This window comes from Chaetomium tenue, assembly GCF_020726465.1.
Source record: "Chaetomium tenue strain MPI-SDFR-AT-0079 chromosome Unknown F5144scaffold_6, whole genome shotgun sequence".
Classification (NCBI taxonomy): Eukaryota; Fungi; Ascomycota; class Sordariomycetes; order Sordariales; family Chaetomiaceae; genus Chaetomium; species Chaetomium tenue.
This window is the reverse complement of record NW_027117334.1, coordinates 241924-263979: the sequence shown is the minus strand read 5'-3', so window position 1 is coordinate 263979 and position 22056 is coordinate 241924. Positions and strand designations below refer to the sequence as shown.

The window sequence follows — 22056 nt, the reverse complement described above, 5'->3', positions numbered from 1 at the left end:
GCAGGGAAAGAAGCAAGAGGGCAGAAGACCCGAGCCTGCCCTAAAGACCTCGCAAAAGAGCACGGAAAAAGAAAACGACGAACCCGCACCAGAACCAGCCAACCACGCACGCAAAGCCGGAGCTGAAGCGAAAGCAGCAAAAGGATGGTTGCAATCGCAAAACGCCGATTTCATCCCCCCGTCATCACCCATTCATTCCCCGCTCCCTGGAGCCGACCCAAAACCCGAGCCCGCAAGCGCAAGTGCAGGCGGATGCCAGTGCAGCCGCTGACGCAGGCAGACGAATGATTGGGGTTGAGGTGATGCTCGACCGGGCGGATTGATCAATGGCCGTTATTTCCCTTCCCTCAAATTCCTTTTTTGAGCGCCGGCCCCTCCCATCCCCACCTTGGCCCGCCTCTGCTGGCCATGAATAAAGCGGTTTTGCAAAGTGGCAGGCGGTCCTGGCCACCACCAAGACCGAGAAAAGCTTAATATGGTACACACGGTCGAATATTCCTACATCGCGGGCGAAAAAAAAAGACAAAAAAAGGAAGTGCGAGGGCCAGGGCGAGAAGTCTCCGTTATCGGTGTTGATGGTACTGGCAAACTACGGCGAGTCAAGTGCGGCCGTAAAGAAGCGGGAAAGCCAACGCCAACGCCTTCCCTGACCTGATAACGATGCTGATGTGGACTGGACAAAGCCCCATGAGACGATGGGATGGGACTGAAGGGCTCGAGAACAAGCAGTGCAGCAGTCGAGATGTGCTCGGTTAATCCTCCTCCGAGTCGACCTCGTCTTCGCTCTCGTGCTCAGGCTGACCGGCGGGCTCGTTTCCGTTGCCCTCGATCGACTCCATCGGTTCCTGGCTTCCGGAGCCTTGGCGGCCCGCCTGAGCGCGGAGCTCGTTGAGCTGTTGGATGCGGCGCTCCTGCTCGCTCTTGCTCATGGGCTTGTTTTTCTTAGATTTAGCCGGCTGCTTGGATTTGGCGGTGGGAGTCTCCGCCTGCGCCGGTGTGGCCACGCCCCGCTGCCGCTCCTTTTCGAGCCGCGCGTTAGGGTTGGCTTTGATCGCGATGTCGTAGAGTTTGACGAGGGCGTCCTCAGAGATGGTCTCAATATCGAGCTCAAGTTCGCCGGCGTCGTTCTCGCCCTGACCTGTATCTTTCTTGATCAGTTCAATCGCCCGCTCAAGCAGCGGGCCGTCGAGGCTAGCAAGCGATTCTATGATGATCTCTTTTTCCAAAGGCCCCATCTTCCTCTTAGGAATCGCCTTCTTGACGCCGCTCTTCTTAACGGCGCCGCCGCCCAGACCACCACCACCAGCCTTCTTGTGAGGCAGTGCGCCACTGGCCTTTTTGGCCTTGGGTGCTTTCGGCTTGCCTGCCTTCTTGACGGGGAGGTTCGCAAGCTTTGCCCGCTCGGCCATCAGCTGTTTTTGCAGCAGGGCAACAACGCTCTGTGCGATCTCAACATCTGTAATATCGGCCGTGCCCGAGTTAACCATTTCATTAACTTTGTTTTGCTCAGCTTGCAGGCGCTTTTGGATCGTAGCCAGCCGGTTCTCAACAAGCTTGCGCTCGTCGTCGTCGGCGTCGGGCTCGGAATCAGCGTCCTCAGAGTCGGAGTCGTCTCTGCCCACGGAGTGGGATACTGCCGCGGTGGTCACGGGCGCATGCTTGGCCATCCACTCATCTCTCTTGGAGAGTTCGGCACGGTACAAGTCCTGCAGCCTAAGCGCCTGACTGTAAACAACGTGGTCTTCCCCGTTGAAGGTTTTGCAGTTCCTGATGATGAGGTCAAAATCCTTCTCGAACTCCTTCGAGGACTGGTATTCTCCAGATCCAAGCTTGTTAGACATGGTCTGGAGGTCCATCGGCTTCTTGATGATCTTGTGATAATGCGGGATGTTGAGCGCCACCGGGTCAACGGGTTGCATAAACGCTGCGTTGATGTCATAATGCTTGGTCTTGCGGAGCTCGGTGAGCAACTCGTCGCAGAAGCGAAGATCGAGGGGAAGCTTCTTCTTGCGCTTTGTGTCGTAGACCAAATCCTTGGAGTGCGCGGGCTTCACCGGCCGCTTGGCCCGGCCGTCAGGCTTAGTCGAGTCTCGCCGAATGAGCGGCATGCCATTGTTTCCGGGCGGGAGGGCGAAGGCAGGCGACTCTACTACGGCCTTTTGCGAAGGGCTGGCGGCAGGACCTTTACTATGACGACCTGCGCTCGCCGTCGAGATCGGTGGCACGGCTGCACGGGGTTCAACATGGCGGGTCGTATGCGCCTTGGCCGCTTCCTTCCTCTCCGGCTTGGGAGGCTCGGAGGCGTACTGCTGGGCCATCCGACCGAGGATTGCATCGCGGCAGGCCGTTGCCTGCTTCGTCACGTCGTGTCCCTCGCCGTTGAAGGTAATCGCGTTTCGTACCATTAGTTCCAGATCATCTTTGAATCCCCCCATGTTTGTGTAAGCGGGAAGGTCACCACGCAACTTCTTCTCCATGGTGCTGATGTCTATTGGGTTTGTGATCTTGGCCGAGTACTCGGGCCAGACCATCGGCCAAATCTGTTCGACGGGCAGACGGAAGGGGGCGCCGACTTTGGTCTTCTTGACGCCGGCGAGGACGGCGCGAATCTGTTTATTCTGCCAGTCTGTGATCGGGCTGTCGTTGAGGGAATCATCGGTAAGTTTCTTCGGCTCCGCATTGCCGGCCGCGGCTGGTTGGTCGACCTGCATGCGGTCCTCAACGGGGCCTGTCTTCACCTGCACTTGGTCGGCCGCGTGGTCAACCTTGGTACGCTTCGCTACGGGTTCATCTTCGCTATCGATTTCATCCCGTTCCCTCGAAAGCTTTGCGGGGGGTTGCGCGGCGTCCGACATGCTTGTGTCGGCGGTGGTGGCAGGTGGAGGGGTGTCGGTAGACGGGTCGGCGTGGCCATTTGTAGTGTCGGCGGCGGGGGTGGGCGCGCCGTTGGGAAGGCTTTTAGGAGTGTCGGTGGTCACTACCGCATCCTGGGCGTTTTCCGAGATTGCCTCAATTGCTGTCGCCTCGGTCTGCTTGTCCGTGTCCGTCATCGTTGTATCCTCCTTCTCGGCTGGGGCCGCAGGGACTGCTGGTGCCTCCTTCGCAACATCGTCCGTGGCGACCTTTTCATCTTTACTCGGACCGTCGGGCTGAGTCTCGGGCTCCGGCTGAGGGTGTGACTTTGGTGAAAGAGGTTCCGTCTTGTCTTCGGACGCCTGCTCAGTTGAAGCATCGGGCATCTCAGTGTCGCGCGTCGTGGCAGTAGCATCATCCATGTTGACCTTATCCATGCTACTGGCGATGTCTTGCTCGGATTCTCCCTTGGGTTTCGCTGACCGATCTTCGTCATTCGCGTCGCCGGGTATGGCTTGGTTCGCAGCGAACGCGTCCTCGTTCTTGGCGATTGAGGTATCCGCAGCAGGTGTCTCGCCGTTTGACTTGGGCGCGTTATCGGATTCGGGTTGTGAATTAATCGGGGACGGCATGGTATGGCTGTTGCGCGGATGAAATAAGTATACGATGCAACAACAGGAGGATTAAGCGACAAAAGGATGTTTGCAACCTACCCGTTTGCCCCCAGCGCCCCGTTGGGGCCTTCCTTGCCTACCGCCAATGACGTTTGGAGCGGCTTCTCATTGAGAAGCGCGCCTTCTGACTGTTGTGTGGCCATGATTGCCATTCGGTGGTTGCGCAACTTAGGCGCGATGCGACATCAAATCGGCTGGGGCCGGTGCAAGTTAGCGACGCATGTCACGATCGCCAATCGCAAATCGAGGGTGTGGTCGCAAAAAGTAGTGCAGGTCGCAGTTTGTCGCGCGAAAATTCACCAGGTTGTGGAAATTCGCTGCAGATTACGTGCAGAAAGTCGATTCCGTTGGTTGCAGCTGCTGAAATAGAATGCGCTGCACAATCTGCCCTCGGGTGGCGATGGTAACGTTGGAGATGATTGTGTGTGAATGAGGCAAATGCGAATCGTGGCGGGGAAGTGGAATGGGTATTGTGGGTGTGGGACGTGGGAGGGACCGTGCACACGCGTTGGATCGCGAGAAGCGAAATGCGAAAGGGAGAAAAAAAAATGGCAACCACTCACGAGTTCGCGAAAAATAGGGTGCTGGGGGGAAGGCTGAGAATTATAGACTTTTGGTGCCAGCCTCGTAGAACAGCGTCGGTCGGGAAGGAAAAACTCGGTTGCGGGTGTTTGGTGGCTGGTGTGGCAAGGGATCCAAAGGAGTGGCGGGGGCTCGAGGGTTGTCTTGGCTAAGACTGGTGATGTGGTTGGTCGAATAAGTCGGTGTGGGCCCGTGTGTTTTTTGTACTGTGACCTCTCGAGAAATCGGGGTTGAAAATGCGTGTCAGTCCCGGTCGGAAGCGGGTGGCTATTTATCAGAGCTGCTCGGGCCCAAAGTAATCGGCGGGTCTGCCTGTGAGTGGTGGGATGGTCTTATCAGCTTGTTCTGATCCACGCCATTGGCTGATCAATGAAATAAGTGGGCTGCTGTGTCTGTTTCCCGAATGACCCACAAAACATTTTGTCATCTCTTCAAATTTGATGAACTCTTTTCAACTATGAAGATGAATACGACGTTAAGGCGACCGTCAAGGCAAATTCCAAGACCTATGTTGAAGCATCTTTGGATTTCACAAGATATGATGAGCGATTCTTGGGGGGGGCATCCTTGTAAAGCTAGACGGACGCATACTCCGGGACGCATACTCCGGGACGCATCATCCCCGGATGCGATGGCAGTGCGGAAGTGTCACACACAAAGGACTTACATAGAGTGTTATGTTCATTCACCAGTTAAATGAATTATACCTGGGTAGGTTAATTTTACCGTGATATATGTTAACTTGATATGAACAACAAACCACACACCTAGTTTTTCGTTGCCAACACCTTTCAACGATACGCGAGAATGACGCGAATGCCAGATGAACGAAACCACCCATTGCTGGCACGTGCAACTGGTTGCGGTCGCAAGGCTGCCCACGTGATTACTACAAGCCTCAGCGGCGGGGTCGTCAGCCACAAGAAGTTTAGTTAGTGGCTGGCCAGACTGCCAAGGGAAACTGCCCAAAAAAAAGTTTGGCTGCACCCCGAAATTTTCGTTGCGCTGCAACACTGTACCAGCGACCACAAGTTTCATTACCTCTTCTCGAGCTGCAACGTCTCTAGGACCAGGAGCTCTTGGCTCATAGTGCGACCAGGCGATAGTTGATTGCAATTGACCGCTCCCTTACGGTATTGTGCTGCATACGAAGACCCGACCACCGGCGCAAACCGAAACCCTGACATGTCGACGAAGCGCAAAGCTGCGGCGACACTCGCCAAGCCCGTGGTGAGGCAAAGCGCGAAAGCGCCGGTGAGGACCAAGATTGATGAGACAAGAACCGCAGTCTCTACGGGCCTGTCCTCAAAAGCAGCCTCGAAAGCGGTTGCAGATGTCGAGATGGAGGCTCCTTCTGGTTCCGACGACGATGAGGAGGGCCTAAGCGAAGACGAGGCCAACGAACAGCCTAATTCCACCGAGATCACAAAGGCGAGGCGGACTCAGGATGAGATGGATACAGACGCGGTAATGCAAGACGGGGTCGACAATTCCGACGGCGAGCCGACATCGCCGACCTTTGGTGATCTTGTTCGCGGCAACTCGACGATCGACGTCCCCGCTTCCCTTGCCGCCCAGGCAGCGGCCACTCAGACCTCTCGTCAGGCGGTTCAACAGCGGCCTACAGCCCCGCCCAACGCGACCTCTCTCGGCACAGTGCTGACGCAAGCCCTCCGGACGGACGACGCGGACCTGCTCGAATCCTGCCTTCAGACGACCGACGTCAAGATAATAGAAAACACCATTAACCGCCTGGACTCGTCCCTCGCCAACACCCTTCTTTCCAAGCTCTCGGCGCGCATGCACCGCCGGCCGGGCCGCGCCTTTGGGCTCATGAGGTGGATGCAATGGACGCTGGTCGCGCACGGCGGTGCGCTCGTCACACAACCGGACCTTGTTGCCCGGTTAGGGGAGCTCAGCAAGGTGTTGGAAGAGCGCTCTCGGGGTCTGTCGAGCCTGCTTGCGCTCAAGGGGAAGTTGGATATGCTGGACTCGCAGATGAGGTTCCGGAAGTCGATCAAGTCGACTGGCGCCGCCCGAATTCGCGGCGCGAACGAGGAGGAGTTTAGCGAGGAGGAGGAGGAAGACGTGGACGAGCCGGGTGTCGTGTACGTGGAGGGCCAGGAGACTCTCGGCAAGGCGCTCACCAATGGGGCCATTGGGCGGATTGGCGGGGATGAGGACGATGATTTCCCGGCTGGGGCGACAGTCATCTCAGATTCTGAAGAGGAAGATGATGAGGAATTCGATGACGGGGTAGACGAGGAGCTGGCGGACGCTGAGTCCCTTGACGAAGACGAAGTTGATCATGACGATGTCGAGGAGGACGAGGAGGAAGAGAGCGACCACGAATCGTCCAGGCCACCTTCAAAAGTGCGGCGAGTGTCCGAAAGGATCTCAAAGAGGAAGTGATAGACTGGCTGAGATGTTTTACACTGTATAAACAAGAACATGGAAGCAAGCGCTGTAGAATTGGGATTCCAATTTGCATCCCACGCGAGCAATACTGAGCATAACACTTTTCTGGGATCCGTCCCTCCAAGCGCCGCTGTTGGTCCTGGTGTAAAGTGTCTGGGCGACGGCCCTTCGTGTCGAAAATTAGAGCATTGACCAGCCGTTCCTTGGCCATGGTCACTTTCTGCTCCTTGAACGAGCCCGCAGTTCAACGCCATCCAAGCGGTGACCTTTCATCGGCCTCCCAGTCGTGCGCTAGGCCCGCATCCCGAGAAAAACCGAGACCCACCCGCTTCCGGCATTGCCTCGGACAACCCAGTTCGCCGATGCTTGTCCCGAGCTCGCCGCCACAAACACCGAACCGCCCACTTCTTAGCACCACGAAATTATTTTCTGGGAGATTTCCAAAACATCAAACCACCACAACCGAACAAAGGAGACCAGTCAAAAAAACCCTCCAAAAATGTCGCGCCTCCTCCCCCTCCGCCACACCCTCCCGCGCACCCTCTCCCGCACCACCACCCCACGAACACCACCCCGAACCCCAACGTCATCATCGCCCGCACGCCTCGCATCCTCCTTCCTCCAAACCGGCCCCTCCCCACCCCGCCTCCCCGCCGACCAACAAGCCGAATTCGAGCGCCTGCAACGCGCCGCCGAAGCCGCGCTCTCCTCCCACACCACCATACCCCCCGCGACGTCCGACGCCGACGCCAACACCAACACCCCGCTCACCACCTCGCGCCACGTCTCCACCCCCTCCGGAGCCCAAACACAAACCCAAGCAACTGCGACGAGCAATACCGTAACAGGGACCGAAGAGCTAGGCCCGAGCGCGGGCAGTTTCAGCGGCGGGATGCGCAAGGGCGCGCCGCCCGAGTTTGCGGGCGACAAGAACCCGGCGACGGGCGAGGTGGGCGGGCCGAAGAATGAGCCGTTGCGGTGGGGCAGTGGCGGAGATTGGAGTTTTAATGGGCGGGTTACGGATTTTTAGGGTTGGTCGTGCTGCGGGATGGGGTGTCTATGGCCCATGGGTTGAGGGGGTAAGGGCGGTTTGAGGGTGGGGAGAGGTCCCCGATAAAAGGGGTAGAGGGAGCAAAACACCGAGGAGGGCAGAGCGGGGGGGCGGATGGCAGGAGGGCCATGTACAGCGATGGAAGAGGTTGCTATCTCTCCTTTTTGCTTTCGCAACTATGGTCTTGCCATTGAGACTCTTCTGCTGTGGGCTGACAAGACGGCTCCCCTTCTCCAGGCCGTCTAATATCCCCCAGCATAAGCCCGTTACAACATGGGAGGGATTGAGGCAGATTATACCATCTGGTTAGTGGCCTGGAGGCCACGAAGGTCGCCTTACTACTATACGCATGTGGCTTATCCCAAAGATGATGCCCCCACAGATAATCGTGGGTACGATATTCCGCAGACAAGAGACCATGCTCTTGAAGGACCCCCGCTGTCACCGCTCCTCTGGCGACATCTGTCAAGGCATCCGAGGACCCCACCACGGATATGTCGAACGCGGCTCCGACATGCCGCTTGATTTGGTTCACAAGATACACCGACGGGGCGAATTCGCCAGTGAGGAGAATAGTCTGGACAGCACTGTTAGTTGGCCTCAGAAAGGCCATTCCCATATATATCCCTAGGCTATCCAAGATTCCATCATACCTTCACACTTGTCCCTGGATGTTGCTTCCTGACACTCGACAATTGGTCCGTGATCAACTCAATCACCCGATCCACGGGCGGGTTGAAGCAGGCACGCATAAGCTTGTTCGTTACCGCCATGCAACCGGACTCTCTATCGATGCCAACATCTGGGTAGTCGACGGAGAGGCCGACGTTGACGGCCCATGTGCTGCCATCGTCGCTAAAGCTGTGCTTGATTCGAGTGTTAAAGTCGATTATGCCTTTCGCATAGATACGCCCAGCGATTTTGGAGCCTTTCGAAAGGTCCAACTTCTTTATTCTGGTTTGCAACAAGTTGCTGAAATTTCGCATCACCGCCGTCGATCTGCCGACGATGGTCAGTCAAGGCCCTTGGCTCTCAGCTCAGTCCGCTGAGACCGTTAGTATTACTACATGTAGGGTATGTGCACTTACCCACAAAAGTCGCCCGATGGCGTGGTCAGTTGCTTCAGGTCAAGAGGATTCCCTTTAATAACTTCATAAGCGGCTAGATCTACTGCTCCCGCGCTGGCAACCACAACCAGGAAGGTGTCTGATGGTTGGGGGTTGATAAGCAGGGTTTTGCAACAGTACAAGAGGGTTGCCACGGGCTCAGTAACGAAGAAGATCTTGTCATCATTCTCATCGCGGATGAAGCCGGCTCGAAGGGTTGAGGCACGGAGAGGGGCTCCTCCGAGACCGTCCCAGACGGGCGGGATCGCAAACCACCACCGGATTTGCATCTCTTCCATGTCAAATGAACTGCGAAGGATGGACCAAATAGCGTCGTGGAGTTTGGACAGGTAGTCGACGACCACATCCATGGGGGACTTCCCGGTTGGAGGACTTGGGATTTTCATGGCGTCGATATACGTCCGGTGAGGGTTCATCAACCCTAGTATGAACCATTGCGACTTTTCCTATACAAAAGCGTTAACAGCTTGGAGCAGAAAAGGTGCAGTGGGTTGTCTCCATCTCGAATCATGTGTGACTCAGGGACCTACTATGCCGGGCTTTGGATAGCCAGAAGGGCTGAGAGCATCCTCTATGTCATAGCCCCAACCGGCTATTGTCCGAGTAGGCTCAGGGTCGTAGTAGAGAACACTTGGAACCTGTGATATGTTGTTAGCTTTGATCTCTAAAAACCAACTACCGACTTTGAACATACCGTAGAGTCGATTTTGGTCCCACTCCGATTTGGCCACTTGTCAATGACCCCCTCTTCCACAATAGGATTGGTAGCTAACGCAAAAGACACAGCTGTCTGTACTGTCCCAAAGTGTACGCCGACGACGAGGTGCCGAGTTTGCGAGGCCTGGGTGGTTGAAGGCGAGGGTGTCTGAAGAATTGTGGGAGGTGGTGGCAGCTTCTTATTATATCCATTGAGATAGACTAGCGGGTCAAGGTGTAGTACTGGTTGGTAGGACGCGGGAATGAAGGTCTGGTGGGCCTCAGCTTCTTCCGGATCACCCCGTGCTTTGCAAAGGCGGGAGAGCAAGGCCAACGATTCCCAGCATGAAGGATTTTCCTTTCCAAGAATCTTGCGCTTGCCCCAGAGCGCCCGTTTGCAGCACCTTTCAGCCATTGCAAAGTTGGAGCCGTCCATATGCGCGAGGGCCAATGCGTGGAGACCGATATAGATTGTAATATCAGCCAACTTTCGTTCCATGGCGATGGGGAGGATGATAGCCTCTGCGTCAGCCCATTTCCTCTGATGCAAGCATGCATAGGCTAGATTGATTTTGTCCTCAACTAGGTCCTGGGGGTCATAGTTTGACTCGCTAGCCTCAGAGCGGTTGATCACCTTCCGGTAAAAGTTCTCGGCTTTGAGGTGATCCCCTTTATGCCGGCTCTCGACAGCGAGTTCTCTGAGTCTTTTAATCAGAGCCTCGTCAATATCGTCGTCCGAGTCGGAATGGTAGGACGGGTTAACAATAGTGGTTGGTGATGTGGTCTCGTCTTGTTGGGTGCTACTAGGTGGGGGGATCCAGTTGTCAATATTGAAGAGTTGCTCCCTCGTCAAGGGCTCGCCTAGCACGCTGCCTCCCCAAACGGTTGACCTTGGGCCTTCTCTCGTGATGGCGCTTGCGTTGGAGTGAAATGTCTCAGCGACACGCACCAATTGTCGAAAATTTGTTGTGATTTGCTTGTCGTCGTCTTCCTGGCTGGACCCGGCTGGGCCGTATCGTGGCTCCGTCCCCTGATGCAAAGCAACTTCGACGCGTCCAATCTGGGACCTGAGTCCGTAAAGCATACTGAAGACGGCATCCTGAGAAGAGTTGTTGTGAATCATGAGACACCTACCAGACGTTTGTTTAGCCGCATAAGCCGTCTTCTCGGTGAAGACAGAATAACTTACACGTTGATCATCTGTAAGGCACTGGTCATGGCGGTAATGTATGATTGAACCCTGTCCTTGTATGTGACAAATTCCTTGGATCGAAGACCAAACCTGATCTGCTTTGTTGGCTTTCTGAGAAAACCTCGGCTGAAAACACGGCTGCTCTTCTCGACCTCGCCCAGGAGCTGGCTCAGCTTTCCGAGTGTGTTGTTGATGTCGCCCAATGTGGCCCTAACCACAGCCCACAGGCTTCCATCAGGGTCAATCTCGGCCAGGACAGGGCGCGGGGCCGATGCGGAGGCGCTGCTGATAGAGTCGAGGACTCTTCCGAGAGCCTTGATCTCCTCGGATAGACCAGCAACGTTCTCATCGATCGAGATGGTGTCGTCTATCCACGTGTAAAGAGTGGCAGCAATTTTTGTGCATCCAGTCGCAAGCCCTGCAGCGCTGGCCGCGATGGATAGCGGGTCCATATCATCTATGATGGTGGCCGACACCGGTTCCGTGCAACTTTTAGGTAGGGATATCACCGGCTCGGCTTCCGCGCTCTCAGCTCCCCCGCTTGCTCAGCCTGCCTTGAGGCTGCCACGCTGCCCGGTTTATGCATAATTATGTAAGACAGAGCTGACCTGTTATGTATGTATGTACTAAGCCAATTTTGGCGAGGTGAGATGCTTGGGCGGCTATTCATTCGTACATCAATCATCCTTCTCCAAAAAAGAAAAAGGGGGGGGGGCAGGACATATCAATGAACGCCAGCCCTGGCCGAAATGTCAAACACCACAACAAAAACATCAGCGCTTACGTTATCTACCTCATGTCACAAAGTAAAGCATTTGAATGACGGTGCTTTGTCATGGAGCGTCGGTGATCCAACGAACTCTAGTAATCATCAACACTTAGGTAGGTACCTAGCTTTTCCGGCCGTATTTCAGGAATGTGTATCCTCCTTCATGTAGTTGTGAGTGGGGAAGGAAACACTGTTACGAGTGTAAGGCGTCCCAGTTATCGTGGGATGTTCCGTCATATAAGAGCTAGATTGACCCCTTATGACGCACAATCGACAGAGCTACTCTAGTCCTGAACCTGTGGATAGGATTATGTTGCCATCTCAAGCGGCGATGTTGCAATCGAACCCCCCCAAATACGCAGAGAACCACTTGTCCCGACTTGAAACACCCCCCACGAAATGGGGTGGTTGATCTTGCCAGAAACATACACAGTTGCCCTGAAGCCGAGGCAAAGGCAAGAAGGTGAGCAATCCGGTCAGAATATCTCTGTCTCAGAGCTGAGCTGAACTAAGTGAACCATATGACTTATTTCCAAGCCTACCCTCACGGCAACCCCCCCGGGCCATCCACCATCCCATCCCTCCTCCGACTCAGACCCAAACCCCCCCTTTACGCCGGCTCGCCGCAGGTGTTGGCCGTCTGGCAGACGTTGTTGGAGCCGATGACGCCGCAGCAGAACAGGCCGCCGCAGCACTGGCGGCCGACGGCGGCGCTGGCCCGCTTGTTGCACCCGCCGAGGTTGCCGACGCACTGCCGCTCTTGGAGCTAGTAGAAGGGAAGACATATTGTGTTAGTGATTCTGAATGGGATGGCATATGGAGAGGGCCGGTGGGCGAGATTCGGGTTGGAAGAGAAGATGGTATGTACCTCGGCTGGGATGGCGCTGGCGGCAGCCAGGGCGGCGAAGGTGAGGGCGATAAAGCTGGTGAGTTGCATGTTGGCGTTTTGGTGTTGGTTATGAAGGCTTGGTGTGTTGTAGTGAATGGGAAAAATGAAAAGGACTTTCAAGGCTTCTCATGGGCTTATTTATCCTTTTTCTGGGAGTCCCGTAGTGTTAATTAAGTTAGGTTAGGTAGGTAGGCTGTCTCCGGAGGCTTCTCTCCATCAAAAGACATAGCCTTCTTGGTTACAACCTTGGTTTCCGAAGGATTCAAAATAAGTTGTCATCAAGACTCAATCTGGAGCAAGATCTGCGTTGCAGTCTTTTTGGTTGGCTTTGTCGCACTCCTGTCGTTGGTTCCTCGCTTTCGGTGTTGATCATCTCACCCTACAAGGCAGCATCGGACTCTAGCCCGTCTAGGTGCAGGGTTATGGGCGGTAAAAATGTCTTAAAACTGCTGCTCTGCCAATAGAAAGCAGTAAAGGGTGAATGGCTCTGTTGTTCCCTCCACGACGACCGAGGGTGTTAATGCAAGCATAGTGCGTTGTCTGACTCAGATTTGACTACTCCAGCCACTTAGCTTGCATAGGCGCGGCCATCTTATACGCCGTTCAATTATCCCAGCATTTGATAGGCATCTAGGCTCTAGTGGATGTATTATGTAGGTGTGGCGAGTAAAAGCAAGGTGCCCGAGCAACAACAAAGTCAGTGCTGCGAGGGGCGGACAAGGCAACGGAAGCACCTGTGATACGAAAGGGTAGAGATGTTCAGTAAAATATCTAGGTACCTATCGGAGTATCCTGGCAATAATACGCGCATTATATCCAGGAGAAGCAACGTAGGACAACCGCGCTGTCAACGAACCCTTGGTAGATCCGACGAAGCCAAGTTCTGCCTTGGTCAGGGCCTATCGACGCTCTCGCAACCGTGTCTCACGACACCCCGGATGAGCACATATTTGGTTAATCTAGTTGTCGGGCGTGGCTGTGACCGCGGAGATTATGATTTCTACTTGGGGACCAAGACTCAGATTCCCACCCTCATCGTAAATCTCAACCTGGGTTTTTTATCCACAGCTACGCCACCCATTCTTAGCTCCCTTACCAAAGGGGGAGAAAGCTCTTAATGCCGCAAATTTACTCTAGGCGACCTTCATTAGCGGCCCTGAATGGGAACAGTGTTGGATGAGAATCTTTTGCCCGCAGGGAAGCAAGATAAAAGACCAAAGATCGCATTGATCTTTGGTCCTCACTTAAATCCAATGTACATGTGTACGAAGCATACACATCACATTTTAGGCTACCTGAAAAGGCTAGATCCTGTTCCCGGCCATATTCTGATTATTGGGACTTTAAGGGGAGCTAGAGAAGACATGGGGTATTGAACCATTTTTCTTCCTTTTTTTCTTGTGTCGCTTTGACAAAACCAGTTTTCCATCAGGTTTATGGACCCTATCCCCATGGGGTCAATTGTTTTCACGTCAACAATGAACTCATCGTCCATGGGGATCGGAGCGGTTTGGCCTCAATATCGCCCAAGCCAGGGGTTATCTTATAGATCGAAACTTCTAGGCTCGATATCACCATCTTCGCAAACATTAACGGTATGCTGGTCTAATTCCCCAAACCCAAACCACAATTGCAATGGTAGCGATAGAAAAAGGCGGCATCGTCTCTAGCGATCTGAAGCTCTACCTCTTGTAAGTTGTGGGGCGCCCGGTTCATGGGTCGGTACTTCGCGCGCGAGATCCAACTGTGCGGCAAGCTGGCCGTGCTCGGCGAAACGGATGGGTTCTACGGGCACTCCACCGACGATAAGGTTATCAAGGGTGTTCTGGACGCCTTTGCCCTAGGTGGGCTGGCGGTAGCGTGGCGCCGGGGCAAGTAGCGCGCGACGCGGGATGTCCAGCCCGCCTAAGGCAAAGGCGGCCATGTTTAATTGAAGGATCCGCCCGTTGATGCCAACGTTTTCTTCGTTAATTTTGAGACATGAGGGATAGACAGGGGATGGGTGCGTGGTTCTGGCCGTGACACCCTGCGCTCGGAGGTTTGAAAGCACCGAGCAACCAATCAGGAGATGCCGGAGATCATCAACACCGAGAGACACACGCGTCCACGGTTCGACTCATCCAACAATGACTCGAAGAGTCATAGCCGTACGCACGCGAGGCTCACAACCAGGGATATGCTTGGCTTGCTCGGACTTTACCTCTAAGTAAGGGGTTCAGCACACGGGGAGAGCTGGACTTCAAAAGGAGCCTCCAGTCTCCAACCACCACTCTCCTCAGCTCAGCGCCAACATAAACATAGCACCCGCATCACCCTATCACCCCTACCACCCCCCACCAGCAACATGCCACCCCCCAACACAAACACGAACCCACCCATCGCCATCATCGGCGCGGGCCCCGCGGGCCTCACCCTCGCCGCCCTCCTCACGCTGCACTCCATCCCCTACACCCTCTTCGAGCGCTCCGCCACCCCCCCATCCCCCACCCCATCCTCCTCCCCATCCTCCCCATCCCGCGCCGGCGGCAGCCTCGACATCCACCCCTCAACCGGCCAGCTCGCGCTGCGGGAGGCCGGGCTCTTTGACGAGTTCCAGCGTTTCGCTCGCTATGAGGATACCGTGGTGTCGGTGTTTGATAAGGCGGGGAGGAGGGTGTTTGGGATGGGGCAGGGCAGGGATGCGCCGGAGATTGATCGGGGGGAGTTGACGAGGGTTTTGTTGGGGGCGGTGCCTGAGGGGAGTGTGAAGTGGGGGTGGGCGTTGGAGAGGGCGGAGAGGGGGGGGGATGGGAGGGTGGAGTTGCGGTTTGGGGGTGGGGAGGTGCTTTCTGGGTGGAGGTTGGTTGTTGGTGCGGATGGGGCGTGGAGTCAAATTAGGAAGTTGGTATGTTGTCCTGGTTGTGCTGTTCTGGTTTGCGGCTGTGCTGGGACGGAGGGCTGACGCATTCAGATCACGGACGCTACGCCAACATACTCGAACCGGAGTTATCTTGAGGGCAGGATTAACCGCGACAATCCGCTCTGGGACAGTCTTGCTCAGAGGGCTGGGGCCGGGATGTCGATGACGGTCGGGGACAAGAAACTCATCTTGACGCAGCGGCAGGGCGATGGTTCTTACCGGACCTACTTTGGCCTAGAGGTGCCTGAGAATTTCTTCCGCAGCGACGGAATCAACCTCGAGGATCTGGATTCGACACGAGAGCTCCTAGCAGGATTCTTCACCGGCTGGGCGGACGAATACCAGCAAATGATACGCCACTCGTCCGACTTCCGTGCTTGGCGGCTTTGCAGTCTTGCTGTAGACGACATCAAGTGGAAGTCGGTCCCAGATGCAACGCTCATCGGAGACGCCGCCCATCTCTCTATTCCGAACGGGGAGGGAGTGAACCTCGCCATGGCGGACGCACTGGACCTGGCGAAGAAGATCGCGGAGCACGGACTTGATGGTTTGGACAAGGCCGTGGAGGAGTATGAGGCTGGGATGTTTCCTCGTGGGGCCCAGTCCGTCAGCGAAGGTCTCGGGATGGCCGACTATATGTTCGCCGACGGACCGGGCCCTTTCGTCGACCTGATGAAGAGTTATGGTGCCGTGGATGAGTAGAGGCCGTCTAAGGGCAGTTTGGTGTACGATATGCCAGGTCCGCCACCACCGTTGTGCCGTTCTGCTAGTTGTAGGATCATTCGCCGCTTCGTCTGTTAAGCATAGGGGGGAAATGACAATGGCATCTATCTCCATTTCTAAAGAGCAAGGCACGTAGGTATTGTGTGCAACCAATGAGCCAAGGTTCATGTCACTCCTTGTTATTTTAACTACCTCGTAACCGAAACCGTGACCTCACATATCACCCTAGAGACTGCAAGTATCATGGCAACTGAACTAAAGCGCCGTGCTCCCCCGAATCTTGCGAGCAGTCGTGGTCACCTTGATAACCCGCATATCATGCAGCTTGATATCGAACGAGATGTTCTTCCCGGTCCCCTTCTGTCCCGTGTACATCTCCTCCCACGAGTAGTCGCTGTCGCTCAGGCCCGGTACATCCTTGAAGCTCACGCCGTAGGTACCGCCCGAGGTGCCAGCGCAAAGCCCAATAACGACGCCGTCGCTGAGAGGGCCGGCCCAGTACGGGTGGATCTTCCCGTTGACCGGGCCCTGCTTGCCCGGGGGGGTGAAGGTGGTGGCGGGCTTGCCCAGGGAGTCCTGGTTGATGGCGATGATGCCCTTGTTGCGGATGATGCCGAGGGTCCAGTCCGAGATCTTGTTGAGGTCGAGACCGAGGACCAGCGGGGATTTCGCGATGGCCCAGAGACCGAAGTGGATGCGCTCCTGGTCGGCGTTGATCTTGGACGACCCCAGGTACAGCATGTCGAGGTCGTTGAAGCCGCCGGGCCCGCTGTAGCCGGAGATAGCGGCGGACGAGCTGCCGATGCGCTCGACGCTGGCCCAGTCACCCCAGTTGTCTGTGCTCATCCTGGTGGGGGTTAGTACAGAGAGCCGAGGGTAAGGCGGTGATGGCGGTGATGAATAGGGGCTTGGTTTGCTTACCTCCACGAGTGGCCGTACTCGGCGCCCCATTTCCAGACCTCATCGCGGCCCCAGTTGCACAGGTTGAAGTGAATCTTGTGCGTGTCCTGGACCGCGAGGATGGCGTCCCGCATGGGGGCATACCAAGTCTTGGTGTTGCCATTGGGCCGTCCGCAGGTCTGCGGGGGCGGGTTATCCAGGCAAGGCGTATAACAGTTGTCGTATTTCCAGAAGTCAACCCCCCAACCGGCCAGCTGAGCGACATCCGACGCAGCGTGCTTTGACCCATCGCTTCCGGGGAAGCCAGCACAGGTTTGCTGGCCCGCGCAGCCGTAGAGCCCAAACTTCAGGCCCATGCCATGGATCTGGTCGACCACCGGCTTGATGCCGTTGGGCCACTTGCTGGGGTCGGGCACAAGCTTTCCGTTGCCGTCCCGGGACCGAGTTGTCCAGCAGTCATCAATGTTGATGTCTGATCCGAGCATATTTAATTAGTACTCTCAAATGTATCATTCGAGGGTCATCATATGGACTTAGGGTCTAGGCGGATACTCACACTCATACCCGAGGTCCTTTAGGCCAAGAGAGACGAACTTGTTCGCCGTGTCAATTGCGTACTTGGCCGAAGCGGAATTACATTGAGCAACATTCTAAGGCATAGTGTGAGCATATAGACTCCAAGCTAAGGAGGTGCAGGTCTCTTACCCAACTGCTCCACCCCATGTGAGGCTTTCGGCCGACTCCATTGTCCAGGGCCTCGGCGGCCTGCAGCTGGACCAAGGCGAAGAACAGTGCCTTCAGAGCGGAGTTCATGGTAGGCATATTTGCGCCAGGTGCAGAGGTTGGCAAATGATGCGGGGCGGGATTGATGAGTTGCTGACCGCAGTGAGCCCTTAGGTTTGCTGAAATGGTCAAAGAGCGGTTGTTCCTGCTTTAAATACCCCGCCCCTGTGTTCGAATTCCCGGTTACCCAGACGTTGCCGCGTTCGCCCGTCTAGGAAGTGGCTGTCTCGGAGGCTAGAAACGGTGGATCGTCAACGCTACTGATGACTTTGAGCTTGACGTCGGATGAACCCACAAACTACGATGTTGCCCTGTCGTCGACTCCGGGTAACGAACTGCAGGCGCTGAGGCGCTCCAATCAACAGTGTTGGTCCGGCATTTAAACGGTCCCGGGTGCTGGGAAATGGACTTCCCGAGCTGGTAGTGATTGGCGGACGATTAAATGTCCAGCTGATCGTTGTTCATGCAACGTCATACCCCGCGGCGAGAATGCCGGCAGCAGTTGCAGTTGACGCGACCCAATGGGGACGGTGGTGTCTCGGCGACATGATATAGAGCGGATGGTATTAAGCGAGGGTCCCATTGTTGTTGACGGTTTCCGGGGATTCCTAGTTAATTACTAGGTAAGGTACCCGGGCGAGAGACGGCCCAGATGCAGAATTAATCCAGACAATCCGCTTGCGTCCATGCCGCATGCACGTGTGCTGTTCGAAGTCAGGTACACATACATACAGAACCGTTGCAAGCCGCTGAATCCTCACTGAACGCCATTTTGGCTCGCCCCCTAAATGCAATATTTACATCTGGCTGTCTGTCCATCATGATGGCCCATCCTCCATATGATATATCCAATGCGACTCACTCATGTCTGAGAGATCCGATGCTTCACCCACTTCTCCAACCCTCCCACCGCAATAATCTCCTGCACATTCGGCGGCAAGTCCCCAACCTTCTGGCTCCACGTCTCACCGCCCTCGCCCTCTGTGACCGTGACCTTACTCCTCCGCACATCCCACTCAAACCGCCACCCCGTCCGCCTCGTCGGCACCTTCTCCCCAAACTCCTCCCTTAACCGCTTCACCAGCCGCGGCACCTCCACCCCCATCAGCGCGTTGTTGATGCTATTCCTGCTGAAGATGTTCCCAAAGCTCCCCGTTACCACAAGCGGGATCCCCTTGGCCAAAATCGCCGTAGCCGCCTGCTCGCGCGAGCTGCCGCAGCCGAAATTGAAGCCCGCCACGAGGATGTCCCCGGGTTTAGCCAGGGAGGCAAAAGAGCGGTCGTAATTCTCCATGACCACCTGCGCCATGGTGTCGCGCGTGATGTCGTCCTGGTAGGTGTACTTGCCCGGGTAGATGCCGTCGGTGTTGATGTTGTCCGAGTCGCAGAACACAATCTCGCCCGACACCTTCTCGGGGAAGCCCGGGAGGATGTCGATGAGGGCCTCCTCGCCGGCCTGGTCGGCGGTCGCATCATCCGCCATGGCATTGCCAACAGCGCCCGTGGCCGCGGCCGGGCTGCTCTCCAAACTCTTCTCGGCCGAGGAGATCATGCTCTCAGCCTGGGCGACCAGACTCTCCAGCGCATCGGCAATGCTCACCGCGCGGTCCGCCTCGAGGTCGCCGGTGCCCTCGCCGATGATGACCTTCTCGACGCCTTCGGGCTTTTCGTACCAGCCGGGTCCGGCGATCTCCCCCTTGAGCGCGCTCGCGGCAACGACTTCGGGGCTGGCCAGGTAGGCCTTGGCCTGGGGGCTGCCCATGCGCCCGTTCCAGTTGCGGTTGGAGGCGCTGATGCCGACGTCGCCGGGCTGGAGGAGGCCGCGACCAAGTCCGATACAGGCATTGCAGGATGCTGGGTTTTCGATGCAGCCGGCATCGAGCAGGACGCGCCAGTCGCCGGCCTGTTCCGCGATCTCTTGCTCCGGGAGGGAAGCGGCCGAGATGTAGAACTCCACGCCGGGCGCGACCTTGGGAATGGGACCGCCGTTGGCCGCTTCCCGGAAGACGTTGGCGGCGGCAGCGATATCGGAGGCGCGCGAGTTGGTGCAGGAGACGAGATAGGCCTTGTTGATTTTGATATTTTGTGCTTCCAGATCCTTGACTGGCGTGGCCACCTTGACCGAGTTGGGACCGGCAACAAAGGGGGACAGCGTAGACAGGTTGAGGTATAGAGACTTGGCGTAAGTCGCCCCTAGATCGGGCTTCGGGGGGTCTCGGAACAGTTCCTCTATCTTGTCGTGGGTAATTCGAGCCTTGCCGCCAAGATCCGGGTTCAACATGGCCGACACCGTTGCCTTAGCGCGGAGCCAGGATTTCAGTGTAGAGTCGATTGGGAAAATACCAGCCACGGCTCCCCACTCGGTAGTCATGTTGGAAATGGTGAGCCTATCGTCGATGGGGAGGCTGCTGAGCGTGAGGTCTGAGCCTGTGAATTCGATAGCATGGTTCAACACCTCATCCTGGTTAAATAATGCGCAGAGCGCAATAATAACATCCTTGCCTGTGACGCCCCGCGGCAGCACGCCAGTGAAAGTGACCTTGGCGATAGGGGGAATCTGCCACCACGTCTGTCCAGTGGCCCAGATACTCGCAGCATCCGTCCGCACAACTGGTGTTCCCAGGGCAGCAACACCTCCGTACATGTTGGAGTGTGAGTCAGAGGCCACCGTGAGCGTCCCTGGCCACGCGTAGCCCTCCTCGATCATGATCTGGTGGCCGATTCCTCGACCAGCAGGATAAAAATCAACTCCATGTTGCCGAGCGAAGTTTTCGATATTCTTGTACTTCTTGAGATTGCTCTCGCTCGTATTCTGGACATCGTGATCCAAGGTAACGACTACTTGCCGGTTGTTGTGAATCTTGGTGGCGCCAATAGATGTGAACTTGGTTACCACGGGCCAAGAGTTGTCGTGAGTCATGCATTGTGCCGGCGAGATAGTAACATAGTCGCCGGCCTTGACCTTCTTGCCCGGCGGAAGTCCAATGGCATACCTCTGCACGATTTTCTCGGTCAAAGTTTGCGGACTCTGGACTCGGCCAGACGGGACGGCGAATGGTGAGGCCGCTTGACCCTCTATCTCAGAGTGCAACGCATTCTGTCTCCGCACCGGCGTTGTGGAATACGCCTGACGCCATTGTCGACCTGCGGCTGGCTTCAAGTTCACTGAGAGCCCTCGCCAGCCACGCCTTGCGCTAGCCATTGCTAGGCTTCTACGGGCCTACACCGAGGTCAGCTGATGGTCTACAACCGAGAAAAGCAACCCGTCTATGCCGACTTCGGACTTACCACGAGGACAGTCATCGCTGATGGGACAAGACGGGCAACCATGGCGAATTGACTATGCCGGATTGGCACAAACAAGTCCAGTTGGCCGCCGGATTGTTCCGAATAGCTCGTCTCGCGAATTTCGTGAAGCCTTGTGATAATGCGTGTAAATTGTCGAGAATGTCTCGGGCGAAAATTGCATGCGCTGAGATGCCGATTTTCGGGCCGGATGAAAGCGGTCAAAGTTGGCAGAAAGCACTGGCGCTGGAAACGTCATAACCGGAATCCCCACTGTCGCAACACTCCAAGCCCCGCGGCCCCGAATTCTCACGGCAGGCAGGTGCGGTCATCTTACCCCTAAGGGGCAAAAATCTGGGATTTCATTCATAGGTGCCCGAGGAAGGCGCAGACTCATCCCTCTTCAATCGCCGCGAATTTGTGAGACTGCCCTTTTTGCTGAGTTCTTGCCTTTTGGCATTTCGCTGGATTCTTGCCCAGTGCCTTCTCGCGTTTCGTCCCTACTTAAGTACCCATTTTCCAACAAACCCGGCTGATAATCTGATTGCCGGCATTGGATTTGAAATTCTACCTATCGCGACGCGGTGGAGATGGATGCGCGTGAAGCGTGAATGAACCGGCGTTGACAAAAGGCCAGCCACCGACAAACTCGTTGTCAATGTGTCAATGCATTTTGCCCACGAGCACTTTTTCCTAAAGATGGCTTGATCAGCGGATTTCCAATTGCCCGAACCAAATCCTCTCGTTCCAGCCGAGCCCGACAAAGTGGAATTTCGGCCTGAATGGCGTCGTTGCCGCGTCGTCATTGGCAAACCGCCATCACACGAGAGCAAAGCCTTGCCAGCGCTTGCGGAATGCCACTTGATCCGCCTGAAGGGTGGGACTCGGGTCACGCTTGTGGTCTTCCGGGGCCAATGAGCGATTTCATGGCCGCGCTTCACGAGCGAGCCTGATGGATTGGCCCTGGCACCCTGATCGCCCTTTGGAACCGTTACGGCCACACCCGTCCCCCGCGCTGTCCGTCCTGCGTGGCAGCATGTGAGCGTTGGCCTTGCATCCATCCATCCTTTTTGCGCCGCTATCCCGAACCGGGCTGCCGACTTCATCCGTCAACAGACAGAAAACATCGACGCTTTCCTCGCCCTCTTTGCTTCAGACACGCCGGGCAGACACAAGCGGCAAGCTTTGGAGGGGCATTCATGGCATCGCTGAGGG

The 22056-nt window shown here is 56.0% G+C and overlaps 10 protein-coding genes across 10 annotated transcripts; 3 read left to right on the top strand and 7 right to left on the bottom strand.

The window, feature by feature from the left end:
• Positions 1-752: 752 nt before the first annotated feature.
• Positions 753-3670, bottom strand: F5144DRAFT_495199 (uncharacterized protein; the record flags this gene model as incomplete). Its single annotated transcript, XM_066786084.1, has 2 exons — positions 753-3492; positions 3567-3670. The coding sequence occupies 2 exons, from the start codon at positions 3668-3670 to the stop codon at positions 753-755; spliced, it is 2844 nt and encodes a 947-aa protein (XP_066639320.1).
• Positions 3521-5066, bottom strand: F5144DRAFT_333954 (uncharacterized protein). The gene is made up of 3 exons (XM_066784151.1): positions 4877-5066; positions 4777-4816; positions 3521-4421 (listed from the first exon to the last, which is right to left on the bottom strand). Coding segments are annotated over exons 2-3 (600 nt in total). The 5' UTR covers positions 4779-4816; positions 4877-5066; the 3' UTR covers positions 3521-3823.
• F5144DRAFT_580864 (Dip2/Utp12 family-domain-containing protein) lies at positions 4824-6911 on the top strand. The gene has a single exon (XM_066789401.1). It carries the CDS (start codon positions 5295-5297, stop codon positions 6519-6521), a length of 1227 nt encoding a protein of 408 aa, XP_066639318.1. The 5' UTR covers positions 4824-5294; the 3' UTR covers positions 6522-6911.
• Positions 6912-7026: 115 nt separating this feature from the next.
• Positions 7027-7557, top strand: F5144DRAFT_605136 (uncharacterized protein; the record flags this gene model as incomplete). Its single annotated transcript, XM_066791408.1, has 1 exon — positions 7027-7557. One exon carries the CDS (start codon positions 7027-7029, stop codon positions 7555-7557), a length of 531 nt encoding a protein of 176 aa, XP_066639317.1.
• Positions 7558-7729: 172 nt separating this feature from the next.
• F5144DRAFT_622756 (uncharacterized protein) lies at positions 7730-11107 on the bottom strand (the record flags this gene model as incomplete). Its single annotated transcript, XM_066792117.1, has 7 exons — positions 10591-11107; positions 9400-10531; positions 9236-9343; positions 8667-9151; positions 8232-8577; positions 7959-8155; positions 7730-7820 (listed from the first exon to the last, which is right to left on the bottom strand). Exons 1-7 carry the CDS (start codon positions 11043-11045, stop codon positions 7730-7732), a joined length of 2814 nt encoding a protein of 937 aa, XP_066639316.1. The 5' UTR covers positions 11046-11107.
• Positions 11108-11972: 865 nt separating this feature from the next.
• Positions 11973-12476, bottom strand: F5144DRAFT_632053 (uncharacterized protein; the record flags this gene model as incomplete). Its single annotated transcript, XM_066792479.1, has 2 exons — positions 12231-12476; positions 11973-12128 (listed from the first exon to the last, which is right to left on the bottom strand). Exons 1-2 carry the CDS (start codon positions 12297-12299, stop codon positions 11973-11975), a joined length of 225 nt encoding a protein of 74 aa, XP_066639315.1. The 5' UTR covers positions 12300-12476.
• Positions 12477-14346: 1870 nt separating this feature from the next.
• Positions 14347-16012, top strand: F5144DRAFT_333768 (uncharacterized protein). Its single transcript, XM_066784148.1, has 2 exons — positions 14347-15135; positions 15202-16012. Exons 1-2 carry the CDS (start codon positions 14596-14598, stop codon positions 15850-15852), a joined length of 1191 nt encoding a protein of 396 aa, XP_066639314.1. The 5' UTR covers positions 14347-14595; the 3' UTR covers positions 15853-16012.
• A 116-nt stretch (positions 16013-16128) lies between these two features.
• Positions 16129-17595, bottom strand: F5144DRAFT_594910 (glycoside hydrolase superfamily; the record flags this gene model as incomplete). Its single annotated transcript, XM_066790637.1, has 4 exons — positions 16129-16720; positions 16795-17245; positions 17330-17423; positions 17479-17595. The coding sequence occupies 4 exons, from the start codon at positions 17593-17595 to the stop codon at positions 16129-16131; spliced, it is 1254 nt and encodes a 417-aa protein (XP_066639313.1).
• A 512-nt stretch (positions 17596-18107) lies between these two features.
• On the bottom strand, positions 18108-21091 carry F5144DRAFT_622753 (uncharacterized protein). The gene is made up of 2 exons (XM_066792116.1): positions 20845-21091; positions 18108-20776 (listed from the first exon to the last, which is right to left on the bottom strand). The coding sequence occupies exons 1-2, from the start codon at positions 20884-20886 to the stop codon at positions 18419-18421; spliced, it is 2400 nt and encodes a 799-aa protein (XP_066639312.1). The 5' UTR covers positions 20887-21091; the 3' UTR covers positions 18108-18418.
• Positions 21039-22048, bottom strand: F5144DRAFT_333885 (uncharacterized protein). The gene has a single exon (XM_066784149.1). It carries the CDS (start codon positions 21945-21947, stop codon positions 21342-21344), a length of 606 nt encoding a protein of 201 aa, XP_066639311.1. The 5' UTR covers positions 21948-22048; the 3' UTR covers positions 21039-21341.
• Between the last annotated feature and the right edge of the window lie 8 nt (positions 22049-22056).